The sequence below is a fragment of the Balaenoptera musculus genome, chromosome 19 (genome assembly GCF_009873245.2).
Source record: "Balaenoptera musculus isolate JJ_BM4_2016_0621 chromosome 19, mBalMus1.pri.v3, whole genome shotgun sequence".
In the NCBI taxonomy this organism is placed as follows: domain Eukaryota; kingdom Metazoa; phylum Chordata; class Mammalia; order Artiodactyla; family Balaenopteridae; genus Balaenoptera; species Balaenoptera musculus.
The window spans coordinates 7,602,968-7,616,296 of NC_045803.1; the positions used below are offsets into that span (position 1 = coordinate 7,602,968).

Consider the following 13,329-nt stretch of genomic DNA (forward strand, 5'->3'; position numbering starts at 1 on the left):
GTCCCTTGGGCCTCGGAAATAGCGAACTTGGGCGCCATGTCCACCAGAGGGCGCAACGCAACTTCAGCCCGTTGTCTCAGAGAACTACAACTCCCAGCGGCCCTCGGAGTAAGCGGCCCTTCAGAAGCAAATGGTGAAGTCCAGCGGCCGCTGGGACTTGTAGTTTGCATGGGAACCCTCCGTGGGAGGAAGAAGAACTCATTCCCGGGTCCCGAAAGTGTGGGGCTGGGTCCTCTCTGCCTTCCTCGGTCTCCATGGTGATGGTTCCGGCGAAGGCCCGGGATTTGGCAGCTGCTGGGCTCCCTTCCCACTCCTTCCTCCTCACCATCTGCTTCACCTTCACACCTGGCCCGGAGCCGCGACCGCCGCCTCCGCACCCAGACCGGGGATTCTGTCACCACAGGGTGGCGCGTGTGGACGAATCCGCGGGCTACTCCTTCAGACTCTGGAGTCCGAGCCCCAGGCTCCCTCCTCCCTCTGACCCAGGAGTCTCAGCCCCCAACCTCTCCTCCCTGGGAATCCGGGGTTTTCTCAAACATAGGCAAAATTGTGACACCCAGAGGCCCAGCGAGACAAAGCTAGAGGCTGCGGCGGGCAGCGGCTGCCGGGCCACCCCTTCCGTGGAGCCCGCCCGCCGCGCCGGCTGCTCCCTCCCACTCCCTCGCCGACCTGTGCCACATCATGAAAATTTAATCCCAAATGTATTTTTGGCCAGACCCAGGGAGGCAGTGAGGAAAGGAGCACCCTCCTGGGGCCTGGATCTGGCGTCGGAAAGAGGGGCTGGCGGCGAAAGGAGCGGGGCAGGACCTGCCAGCGGGCTGGAGACAGGTCGAGGTTCAACCCCAGAGGGGCGGGGCTGGAATTCAGGGGTGGAGTAAGAAATCAGGGGGCGGGGACAGATCCCGGGCGGGGCGGGGACAGATCCCAAAAGGTGGGGCAGAATTCAGGTGCGGGGAGAGGACTCAGTAGCTGGGGACAGAACTCACGGACGTATTCCTGGTGCCGATTCCAGGGGGTGTGGGCAAATATCAAAGCAGGGACAGATCCCAGGGGAGGGGACAGAACTCAGGGGTAAAGAAATATCCAAGGGGACACAACTCAAGGGGTGGGGACAGAACTCAGGGTGGGGAGAGAACTCAAAGGGCGGAGATAGATCCGAGGCTAGGGAGGGAATAATGACCAGCAACTGGGGGTGGAGGGAGTATAACTATAAGGGATGAACTCAGATGGGAAGGAAATCGGAAATGAAGGAACTGGAAGGCGGGATGCGCCTAGAGGGGAAATAGAACTGGAGGGACATGAAATTCAAAAGGGGAAAATGGAAACAGGTGGATGGGAGTCAAGGGCGAAGAAACTGGATGGGGAAGAACTAGAAGGGACAATGGGTATATCGAAATGGGGGTTGGAATCTAGGGAGGGGGAAGGAATTCCCTGAATGAGAAAAGAACCCTCTGAATGGGAAAGTTGGAACTGAGGATGTGGCGGCCTGGGGATGGAGGGCGCTGGGCAGGATGTGGAACTGGAGGGCACAGAAATTCGGAGGGATAGGGCTGGGAGGATGAAACGCAAAGGAAACTCAGAGGAAGATGAAACTGTAGGGGATGAAAATGTGGGGACGAAATTAGGGGGAACTGAATCGGGGGGAGCAAATCTCAGATGGGAAAGAACTCGGGAGGAGAGAAAATCTGGGGTAGAAGGAGCTGGTGGGGGATGGATGAGGGGGGAGTAATTCCGGGAAGGGACAGAACTGGGGGCGATGCAACCCAGACACGTGAGTTCAGAACCCAGAGGCGTGGTCTTGGAGTGGAAGGGCGGGGCAAGAACCGGGATGGAGGGCTGCGAAAGGCGGGCGGGACTAGAATACAAGGGGCGGGGTCTAGCATGGATGGGCGGGGCCTCTCCTTGCCCCATCCCACCCCCGACGCTGAGTCCAGTGACAGCCCCCAGACAGCCCGCACTCGCAGCCTCCTTCCCCCCGAGCGGAGCTGCGGGGCCGGCCGGGCCGGGGCGGACCCCGGGTACCCGGACGCGGCTGCCCGGGCCCGCGGGCGGGGGGATCGGCGGGGCGGGGGGGACCAGCAGCAGGGGCAGCCGCCATGGAGTTCCGCCAGGAGGAGTTTCGGAAGCTGGCGGGTCGTGCCCTCGGGAGGCTGCACCGGTGAGCGCGGTGGGGATCCTGGGCGGGGAAGAGGGCTAGGGTCCGAGGAGGACGCTCATTCCCACCTGGGCGCAGACGGACAGCTAGACAGGCGATACCCATGGGTGGGGGGACACCCATCTGTCCAGTTTTCTCCCTCGGTCTCCGACGGCGCCGCTCTCCCTGGTCTTGTCTCATCCATCATTTTTCTGCGCCCCACCCCATCCCAGGCTCTGTTCTTTTCTCTGGGATTATATATCCCCCTTGTTTGGGTCTCTGACTCCCTCCCCCGCTTCTGGGTCTCCGTTCACCTATCTTCTCTCTGCCTCCTCTCTTTAGATCTCTGTTCCTTCTCTCTAGGTCTCTGTTTCCTTTTATCTCTGAGTCTCTGTCCCGCTCTCTGGCCATTGCTCTCACTAGTTCTCTACAACCCCTCTGTCTAGGTCTTTGTCGCTCTCTCTCTGAATCTCTGTCCCCCAACTCCCTGCCCTAGGGCCTCTGACCCTCTCCTTTGGGTCTCTGACCCTCTCTCTGGGTTTTTATTCCTCCACCCCGGGTCTCTCCATCTCTGTGTGTTTGCCAGTTTCCATCTCTCAGAGAGTTTAATCTGAAGCTAAATCGGATTGGGGCCCATTGGTCCTTGTCCTTGAGGAGAGTTAAGCTGGCAGGAAGAAGCCAGGGTATCCTGGGTCTCTGGTGGAGAAGGGAGTTGCCGGCCAAAAATTAGGCTCCTGGGGTAGGACAGACTTCCCAAAGGGTACAGGCTAGAGCTCAGAGGGACTTTCTTCCAGCCAAAGAGATGACCCCAGTGACCTGGGTGTCCCCAGAGCAGTCTGGACACCTCTCCCGAGTCTCTCACCCCCAACCCCAGCCCTGGCTCCAAGTCAGAGAAATTACTCAGCTGCGGAGAAGCCTAAAAATATCTGGCCACAGTGCGGGGAGGACATGGCCTCATCAGCACCATGGCCCTGCCGCCATTCCCTCGGACCCTTGGGTCCCCTTGGCCCACAGCTCTGATCCCATCTTTGATTGACCAGCTCACTAGACCATGCAGGTCCTTCTCTAAGTCTAACACTAGCCCTGCTTGCTGCAGATCACCTCCTAGCTCCAAAGTTACCCCACCCTTCAGTAACGTGAGAGATGGGAATAAAGCTGGACAGAAGGGAGGGGGCAGGAGGATGGCACAGTGATGGGAGGGGGGTGGGGAGATGAGATAACCTCACCCCTTCTTTTCCTAATCTTCCAGCCCCTCCCCACCCTTTTTCTCACCTCCTTTCACGAGTTTCTCAAAATACATCAGTGTGAAGTCAGGAGAGAGAGAGAGAGACGTGCTGGTGGAGGGGCTGGGAAGGGGGACGGCAGCAGGAGGGATGTGTTTCTCAGGCCCTCTCCCTCAGTCTCCGTTTCTCAGCTTCTCTGTGTTTGGGTTTCTCTCCATCTGTCTCTGCCTTACCGTCACCTCTCTGAGCTGCCTTCTGAGCCCCTAGAGACCCCAGAGTTCAGGGCTCCCACCAGGACAGTCACCAAGGAGTTTGAGCCCAGAAGAGCATCTGAATCCTGGGGTTCACTTTGATGGTTGGCGAGACAGGGGGAATGCCCTGTATTGGACACAACACCCTGATTCCTTTTAATCCTCTAGACAAAGCTGGGGAAACTGAAGCACAGTTGGAAAAGGGGGGGAAAACAATGGCTGAATAAATATGGCATCATTCGAACCCAGGTCAGTATCCCTACCAAGTCTGGGATGGAGGCTGCAGACTTCCTCGAGATGAGTGATGCTGGAGTGGGTGGAAAACTCCCTCAGACCAGGAAACACACGGTAACCCAGATGACTTGGGGCAAGGACAAGGGGGGGAAGGGGAATACAGTAGAGACAGGAGCCAAAATACCTCCTTTCTGAGAGCCAGGCCTTGGGAGGGGTGATGCTGAGGGCCAGGAAGTGGTCAGGCCCCATTGCTACTCTTGTGTGTGACCTTGGACATGGTACTTCCACTTCCTGAGCCTCAGTTTCCTCAGTTGTACAATAGGAAGATAAGGGAGAACCAAAGGGATATAAGAGAACAGAGACCTGGGACGGGGGAGAGGGGAGTGGACCGAGAATCTGCAAGAAGCAGAGGCAGAGACCCAGAGAGGCAGGTTGAGACACCGTCTTCATTTTGGTTACCTGCCTCCTAAGTGCTGCTTTTCCTCACCACCAAGTCCCTAGACCTGAGTTCCAGGCATCCAGAGAGGAAAAAGGACCCTATCCAGGGTCTCCCCTCTCTGTTCTTGTCCTCTGTGAAGTATTGGGGCCACCTTCATCTCTGCATCCCTGGTTCTCTTCTTCTGAAATGATAATATCACCTTGAAGTTCCCTCTTTGTAACCTCACATTCTACTCTTGCCCCCATTTTATAGGTATGGAATACTGAGACTGCCTCCCTCGGTTTAGAAAGCCTTGATCTAAGATCTATGTCCTAGTATTAACAATGAATATCACATTTCAGGGGCTGCAATCATATCTTGAGTTTCAGGGTCAAATAGCATGTGAGAGCAACCTGGGTCAAATTCTAATCTCATTGGCTGGCCTGTTCTGGTGGAGGGCAGTCCCTACCACCCTGTGCTATTCATTCTGGGGGCTTCCATTCCCCTCTCTCTGGCTCTCTGCCCAGGGTCTCATTCCGCGTCCCGCTAGGTTCTGTCAGCTCCCCCGTCCCTTTCTCCACCCACCGCCCATTTCTTAACCCCCTCCTCCACTTCCTTAAGTTCTAGGATGGGGAGGGCTGCTGTTCTCATCTCTTCCACCCGCCTCCTCCCAGACCGTCTGGCTGTTCTTTCCTCCCCCGTCCCAGTCTCCCTCGCCTCCATCTGTTCTAGCCCCTTCCTGGGATCCAGCCCGATCCCCTGGCTGCCTACCCGCCTCGGAGCGGGGCCACACCTCACAAATCATATCCCTAGTCTGTCTCTCCTCACGCTCCTAGTCTCTCCATCTTTCTCTCAGCGTTCTGGGTCTCTGCCTCTGTGTTCTCTCTCCTGGGTTTCTGTCTCTACCTGACTTTGGGTCCCTCTCTGGGTTTCTGTCCCTTTCCTTCTCAGGGTCTTTGTGCTGTCCCCCACCTTCTCTCAGGGTCTCTGCCCCTGTCTTATTCTCTTCTTGACTGGATGTCTGTCTCTCTCTGGATATCTGTCCCCTTCTCTCTGGGTCTCTCTCCTTCCTCTGTGTCTCTGACCCTCTTTCTCTCAGCCTCTGCACTCCTCACCCTGTCTCTGTAGCCCTCCTTTTGAATCTTTCCACACCCATCTCAGGGCACCTCTTTCTCCCTGCAGCCTCTCTCTGGATTTGAGGTGGCCCTCCAAGTACCCTATACATCATCACAGACTCAATCCTGGATCCAGAACAGGCGGGGGCGAGAGCCTCACTGGGGACTGAGCCAATCCCCCTACCAGGGCCATCTGTCCCTTGCCAGGACACCTCCCGCCACTCCTCCTCCCTACCCCCTAGGCTGACAGCCTGAACTCAAGTTTCTCCAGGGATATCCAGCTGGGCTGCTGGATTCCAGTGCCCTGGACGTCTCCGCACCCCCAATCCCTGGGAATGGGCTTCCAGTGGCTGAATGGAGTCAGCTGGATGTCAGGCCCACAACTGGTGCCTGGAAGCAGGGAAGGGCATGCCACAGGGGGCAGGGGAGGAGGGGGGACCGTATACATAGCAGACGTGGCTGAGAAGCATCTGTTCTTTTGACACCTTTGCTGAAGCATCTCCTTAGTGCCTTTTGCTTCCTCAAATAGGCTCATATCTGGAAGAGGGGGCTGGAGAGTGTCTCTGGACCTTGGCGGGGAGGGCTGGGGTCACAGGGTTTTGGATCGCAAAGGGTAGCCTGGGTCTAAAACAACTGAGTCAAGAGGTGACAGGGCTGGGGGAGAAGGGAACTGAGGAGTTCCCCACTCGAGTCTGAGGGAGGAAGGGCCTGGGGGTGCGAATTCCTCATCTGAGGGAGATGGAGACCAGGGTCCAGATTCCTGGATCCAGAGGGGGAGAAGGGAGTCAGGGGCTGGACTCCTGGGGAAAGAGGGAGTGCGGGCTTAGAATCCCGGGTCTTGAAAAGCAGATTTTGCCCTGGACTTTTGTGTCATGGGAGGAGGGGGCTGGGGACTGGACGTCTGAGTCTGACCCTTGCTGCCTCTCAGTCTTCTGGAGAAGCGGCAGGAAGGTGCAGAGACGCTGGAGCTGAGTGCTGATGGGCGCCCGGTGACGACGCAGACCCGGGACCAGCCGGTCGTGGATTGCACCTGCTTTGGTCTCCCTCGCCGCTACATTATCGCCATCATGAGCGGCCTGGGCTTCTGCATCAGCTTCGGCATCCGCTGCAACCTGGGCGTGGCCATTGTCTCCATGGTCAACAACAGCACGACCCACCGCGGGGGCCACGTGGTGGTGCAGGTAGCTCAGGGCGGATGCTACCTCAGGCTGCTGATAACACTGCCCACGCCCTCTGATGACGTCACATCCGCCCACACCACGCCCCTTCCACACCAAAGCCTGAGTAGCCCCTCCCATTTGTGCTGCCCCCTCAGCTCCATCTCATCTCGGGGATCTTCCCTTCCTAAGCCCCGCCCCCATCTAAATGAAGCCCCGCCCCTATTTGTTTCAGGTCTCTGATTTCAAAATGCAGACTGCCCATCATTAGGTTCCCTATGTGTTGCCTCTGCTCCATTTTGGGCTTCCTAGCAACTTTGCTCCACCTGCGTCCCACACCTGTTCCAGTGTTGCATCTTAATCCCAGGTGCAACTCAGGTTCCACCGTGAATTTTGATTCTGGATTTTCTGAAGTTCCACCGTTGCTTAAATCCCTCCCCCATCTGCTCTGGTCGTTACCTAAAGGTCCGCCTCATTTCAGACTTTCTCCCTATTTTAATTTCGGTATAGGCCATGACCCCGCCTCAGAAAAAAATTCCTGATTTGGGCTGTGGCCTACCCGCCCCTTGTTCCCTTCCAATCAGGCCCGACCCTTTGGCTACTTCTTGTCCCTGCCTAGACCCCATCCTGGTCAATCAGCAAACGGTTTGTACATTGGTTAGAAGTGGAGAAAGAACCCCCACCCCCATATATGGGCCCCTAGACATTCAGAGAAGGGACCCTGAGACAGGGAAGCAGGCAGAGCTAGGCTTCTAGGCAGCAACAGGCCCCACTGCTAAGGTAGTGCGGTCTTAGCAACATGGAGGAGCAGAGTTGGGGGTAGGTGGCACGAGCTCTGATTGGCAGGTGTTTTGAAGGCGAGAGGGGATCCTTGTTGCTGATTGGATGAGGGACTGTCTGTGGGTGCTGATTGGTGGAGGAGCAGAACCTGGGGCAGAGATGCTGGTTTGATGTGACTTTTGGCCCACAGAAAGCTCAGTTCAGCTGGGATCCAGAGACTGTTGGCCTCATACACGGCTCCTTTTTCTGGGGCTACATTGTCACCCAGATTCCTGGAGGATTTATTTGCCAAAAATTCGCAGCCAACAGGTATGGGGTGGGGTCTCAAAGTGGGCGGCAGAGTGTGGGTGGAGTTAGAGGGTTTGGCCTTGCATTTGGGGGCTGACTCCGGGAAAATGGGAGGAGCCTGGGTTCTGGACCAGGGTCCTAGGGAAAGGCGGGGCTTGTGATTGTGGAAGGTGGGGGGTCACAGAGAAGGTGGGGCCTGGGGTTCTGGGGGCGCAGGGCCTCGCCTGCTGTGGGAGGAAAGGGCAGAATCCTAGGTATGGCGGGGTAGCTGGACTCTTTTCTCGGACCACGAACTCTTCCTATCAGGGTTTTTGGCTTTGCTATTGTGGCTACCTCCACTCTAAACATGTTGATCCCCTCGGCTGCCCGTGTCCACTATGGCTGTGTCATCTTCGTGAGGATCCTGCAGGGGTTGGTAGAGGTAAAGCTCCGCCCCCTATGACCCCCGCCGCCGTTCTAGCCTCGCCTCTTCTCGTTGACTTTGGCTTTCTCCTCCCTAGGGGGTCACGTACCCCGCCTGCCACGGGATCTGGAGCAAATGGGCCCCGCCCTTAGAGCGGAGTCGCCTGGCAACAACAGCCTTTTGCGGTGAGAGGAAGGGGCTGGGATCCAGCCTTGTGGGTCTGAGGATGTAGGGGGCTGGAGTATGGACTCTTAGGTCTGAGGAAGGAGGGGAATGAGGGCTTGGAGTCCCGGGTCTGAGAGAGGAGGGGGCTGGTGACCCAGACTGAAGTATCCGAGGGAGGAGGGGCTGTGGCCTGTGCATCTGTGTCCCAGAAAGGTGGGGGCTGGGAATCCGCCTTATTGCATTTGAGGGAGAGTGGGACTCTTCTCCATCCTGTGTCATCCCCCATAGGTTCCTATGCTGGGGCAGTGGTCGCGATGCCTCTCGCCGGGGTCCTGGTGCAGTACTCAGGATGGAGCTCTGTGTTCTACGTCTACGGTGAGGGGCCCGGACGCCTGGGTCCGGGTGGCGCTGGGGCAGAGCGAGGCCGGTCGTCACCTCGCTTCCATCCCCCTCCTGACCCCCCCAGGCAGCTTCGGGATCTTCTGGTACCTGTTCTGGCTGCTCGTCTCCTACGAGTCCCCGGCGCTGCACCCTAGCATTTCCGAGGAGGAGCGCAAGTACATCGAGGACGCCATCGGCGAGAGCGCCAAACTCATGAACCCCGTCACGGTCCGGGCCCAAGCCTGCGGGGCGGGGGCGTGGTGGGGAGAGGAGAGATATCGAGGCAGGGACGCAGGAGAAAAATGGGCTTTGAACCCGCACTGCATGTAGATCTTGGTGGGTTTGCATAGACATTTAGAGGAGACTTGATGGGAACGCAAGGTGGATGGAGCTAGAACCTAGGAGGCGGGGTTAAAGCCCGGAGAGAACGGCATTAGCAGGTGCTGAGAGCAGGGCTTGGTGGCGAGGTGGGCGGAACCACTGATGGGCGTGGTTAAACCTGCAGAGGCGGATTAGAATGTGAGGTTTTGCTTAGACCTTGGGGTGGGTGAGGCTAGAATTAGGGGGCGTAATTGGATGGAAAGAGACTCTTGGGTCCATTTATGAGTCTCTGAAGGTCATCGTGGGCTCCGGACACCTGCCAACCTGAGGGCCACTGTAGAGTCGGGACCCCTGCATCCCTGAAGTGTTACTGTGAGGCTAGGATGCCAACGTTCCTATGGGGACGTGGTCAGGCTGGCGACCCTGCGTCCTTGGAGGTTTTAGTGAGATCGGGAAACCTGGGTCTCTGCGGGACTATAGTGGGATCCCTGTAGGGACACGGAGAGCGCCCAGCCCCGCTCTCTGTCTTAGCCGTCCCTCCTCTCGCCCACCACAGAAGTTTAACACACCCTGGCGGCGCTTCTTCACGTCCATGCCAGTTTACGCCATTATCGTGGCCAACTTCTGCCGCAGTTGGACGTTCTACTTGCTTCTTATCTCCCAGCCCGCCTACTTCGAAGAAGTGTTCGGCTTTGAGATCAGCAAGGTTGGGCCCAGAAGGGAGGGTGCTGCGGGAGCGGCGGGGGTTGAGGGGGGAAGGAGAGGGACCTGGATCCCAAGGGGTTGGAACGGGGCACAGGGAGGAGCCAGTGGTACCTGAGCCGTGGAGACCCCGGGCACGTGGCCCCTGAGCCCCCTCCCTGTACGCCCGCTGGCGCAGGTGGGCCTGGTGTCAGCGCTGCCTCACCTGGTCATGACCATCATCGTGCCCATTGGAGGCCAGATCGCCGACTTCCTCAGGAGCCGCCGTATCATGTCCACCACCAACGTGCGCAAGTTGATGAACTGTGGGGGTGAGTGGGGCGGGGCCTGGATCTGGTCTGGGACAGCCTGGGAGGGGCAGAGCGCCGTGGGGCAGATCTAGGGGGCCGGACTCTGGGGAAGGGGCAGAGGTCAGAGGGCGTGCCCAGGGGCGCGTCCAAAAAGGCTGAGCCAGGGTGAGACCAGACTTGGTTGGAACAGAATGGCAGGTGGCAGCCTCAGGGGCCGAGGGGTAGAAGGGCAAGGCAGGTATTGCTGTCCAGGTGGAGCAAAGGCGAGACCACGTTGGGTCTGGAAGGACGGGGTCTATACGAGGCTGGCCAGAGTAGGATGGGAACTGGGTGATGAAGAGGGGGAACCTGGAGAGACAAAGGTCTGAGTGTAATGAATAGGGACAGAGAGGGAAGGTGCGAAGGTGCCTGGGTGGGGCCTGGACCCTGCGTCTTCAGGGCGTGGCCTAGTCAGTGGGTGGGGCCACGGAGCGCCAGGTCGGGGCGGCGAGCCTGTGCGCGTGGCCAAGGGCCAGGCATTGGGGAGGTGAGGGCTTGGTTAGGGCGGGCGCGGACAGAATGGGGAACAAAGCCAGGGACAGGCGTGGAAGTGTCCAGACTGGGGCGAATAGGGGTCGGCTGCGGCGGGAACGGGTCTGGAGAGGCGTGGGGCGGCCTGCGCTCAGATAAGCGGCTCTCTGTAGGCTTTGGCATGGAAGCCACGCTGCTGCTGGTGGTCGGCTACTCGCACTCCAAGGGTGTGGCCATCTCCTTCCTTGTCCTCGCAGTGGGCTTCAGCGGCTTCGCCATCTCTGGTGAGAACCGCCGATCCGCCCCTGGGGGAACTCTGGTCACCTCTGTGGGGAAATTCCTGGCTCAGGAAGGGGACCTCCCAGCCTCGCAAAAGGTGGACTAAAAAGCCAGAACGGCGGGGAGGGGGGAGGTAGGGGTGGGGGAGGAGTCACTCGAGCGAGAATCGGCTGTGACGTCTCCTGGCTCGCCTTGCCAGGGTTCAACGTGAACCACCTGGACATCGCCCCGCGCTATGCCAGCATCCTCATGGGCATCTCCAACGGTGTAGGCACGTTGTCCGGCATGGTGTGCCCCATCATCGTGGGTGCCATGACTAAGCACAAGGTCCGTGCGCGGGCCCTGACCCACTTGCCCTCCAAATTTGTGTATATTACCCTCCTGACGTGCGCCACCCTCCCTGGGCTCCATCCCTGCCCTTTCTGGGTCTCTTTCAGCCTCTTTCTGGATCTCGGTCTCCCTTTCTCTGGGCCTCCCTGCCCCCCCCCGCCCCGCCCCCCCGCTCAGGTTCTCTCTCCACCTCCTGTTTCTCTGTCCTCTGACTTCACCTCCCCATTGTCCCCGCCCCAGACTCGGGAGGAGTGGCAGTATGTGTTCCTCATTGCCTCCCTGGTGCACTATGGAGGAGTTATCTTCTACGGGGTCTTCGCTTCCGGAGAGAAGCAGCCGTGGGCGGAGCCTGAGGAGATGAGCGAAGAGAAATGTGGCTTTGTTGGCCACGACCAGCTGGCTGGCAGTGACGAAAGCGAAATGGAGGATGAGGCTGAGCCCCCCGGGGCACCCCCTGCTCCCCCTCCCTCCTATGGAGCTACACACAGCACAGTTCAACCCCCAAGACCCCCACCCCCGGTCCGGGGCTACTGACCGTGTGCCTCCCGCTGGATGGCAGTTTCCAGGACCTCCATTCCACACATCTCTGGCCTGAGTGACACTGTCAAGGAACCCCAGTCCTCTCTGTCCTGCCTCAGGCCTAAGAAGCACTCTCCCTTGTTCCCAGTGCTGTCAAATCCTCTTCCCCTCCCAATTGCCTCTCAGGGGTAGTGAAGCTGCAGACTGGCAGTTTCAAGGATACCCAAATTCCCCTAAAGGTTCCCTTCTCCACTTTTTCTGCCTCAGTGGTTTCAAATCTCTCCTTTCAGGGCTTTATTTGAATGGACAGTTCAATCTCTTACTCTCTCTTGTGGTTTTGGGCACCTCCCCCTTTCCTTGAACCCCAGGGACTCTCAGGCTAAGCCCTGAGATTACTCAGCCCCCCCTCCCCTTTCAGAAAAATTCAAGGTCTTCCGTCTAGAAGTTTCAAATCTCTCCCAACTCTATTCTGCATTTTCCAAGTTGGTTTACCTAATCACCCATCCCTGCCATTCTAGGGATTGATTCTCACCAGCGTTTCTGAGGGGAAATGGCAGTTTCAAGCACCCTCCCCACACACACCTCTTCACCCCTCCCTCCACCAGCATATTCTGCTGAAGCACCAAATTCCCCAAGACCTTCTCCCTAGCTTAGCACAATACCTAGGGAAACAACCAAAATGGCAGTTTTAACAATATGCCTCTCTTCACTCCCATGCACTTTTTCTGACACGGTTTTCAGGTCTAAATAGTGGCTGCTCAAGTCCATCAACTCAATGGTTTGAAGCCACCGGCATTGAACTTTCCCATGGTGGTTCAAGATGCTCCTTTTCCCCCCAATTCCTTGCACTTTATTCTTCTGGGTGGTTTCAAACTACCCTCATTTTCTCAGTGGCCATTTGTTGCCTCCCTCAGGGGCTAAATGACTCCAAATCTGGGATCCTTCCCCTCTCAGATTCCCCTATTTCGGCTTAGAATTTGGGGAACATATATAGGAGAAGTCACAGAATCCCAGGAAAGGGAATGGGGCTGGGGAAAAGGGGTGCTTTTCCCCGGGGCAGGGTTGTGTCTTTGTGTCTCTGTCTCTGTGATTGTAAACCCTGCCCTGCCCCTCTCCCAATAAAATGCTTTGGTGTACACACCCAGTCGTCATTGGCCTTGGGAGTCCCCAGCACGCTTCTCCCTGAGACCCAGGAGTCCAGGCCCCCAGCCTCCTCCCTCCTCACATCTGGGATCCTAGGACCCCAACCACTCTCCTCCCCCAGGACTTAGGCCAGAGGAGTTGTCTAGCTGTGGGAACACGTGATTTATTCGTCCTTAGAGTATGTTCTCCGCTGACATCTAAAGCATCTCTGCGTGTTGGACCCTCTATCCGAGAGGACCCCTATGTAGCAAAGCGGGCCAGGAGGACAGGACCTCTGGGTCCTTCCTCCGTCTGGGGAAGGTGCAGGTCTTGAGGGGCTCACACGAAGTTGTTGGGGAGCGTGGAGGGGGAGAGAGGTTCCAGGTGCTGGGGGCGGCCCCCGCGGGGCGGCGGAGGCAGCTTGGGTGGCAGTGGGGGGGTGGGCGGTGGCTGCTTGGTAGCGATGTGTGAAGGGACCCAGGCGTTCGGCGCATAAAAGTAGAGGTTGTAGGGGTCCTTCGGGGCGTCCAAATGCATAACTGTGGGGACAAAGGAACGAGGTCATCCATAGGCTGACAGGGGGCCTGTCCCCTCTACTGAGCCGCTGGCCAATGAGGAGACAGGGAAGAGGATTCCGACCTTCCATTGGAGCGGGGTTTTCGAATTAAAGGGCCCCTGAATAGACGAGGGGGCGTGGCGTCCAAGCA

General features: G+C 58.0%; 1 protein-coding gene across 2 annotated transcripts; it reads left to right on the forward strand.

Annotated features, from left to right (window-relative positions):
- The first annotated feature begins 1,967 nt into the window (after nucleotides 1-1,967).
- On the forward strand, nucleotides 1,968-12,640 carry SLC17A7 (solute carrier family 17 member 7). Of its 2 annotated transcripts, none has more exons than XM_036832131.1 (12): nucleotides 1,968-2,158; nucleotides 6,304-6,556; nucleotides 7,503-7,621; nucleotides 7,907-8,021; nucleotides 8,101-8,188; nucleotides 8,457-8,543; nucleotides 8,635-8,777; nucleotides 9,427-9,576; nucleotides 9,751-9,883; nucleotides 10,630-10,656; nucleotides 10,851-10,978; nucleotides 11,222-12,638. In XM_036832131.1, the coding sequence occupies exons 1-12, from the start codon at nucleotides 2,097-2,099 to the stop codon at nucleotides 11,513-11,515; spliced, it is 1,599 nt and encodes a 532-aa protein (XP_036688026.1). In that variant the 5' UTR covers nucleotides 1,968-2,096; the 3' UTR covers nucleotides 11,516-12,638. The 2 variants fall into 2 exon arrangements, with proteins under 2 accessions (XP_036688026.1, XP_036688025.1); XM_036832130.1 differs by having other exon boundaries at nucleotides 1,971-2,158; nucleotides 10,546-10,656; nucleotides 11,222-12,640.
- The last annotated feature ends 689 nt before the right edge of the window (nucleotides 12,641-13,329 follow it).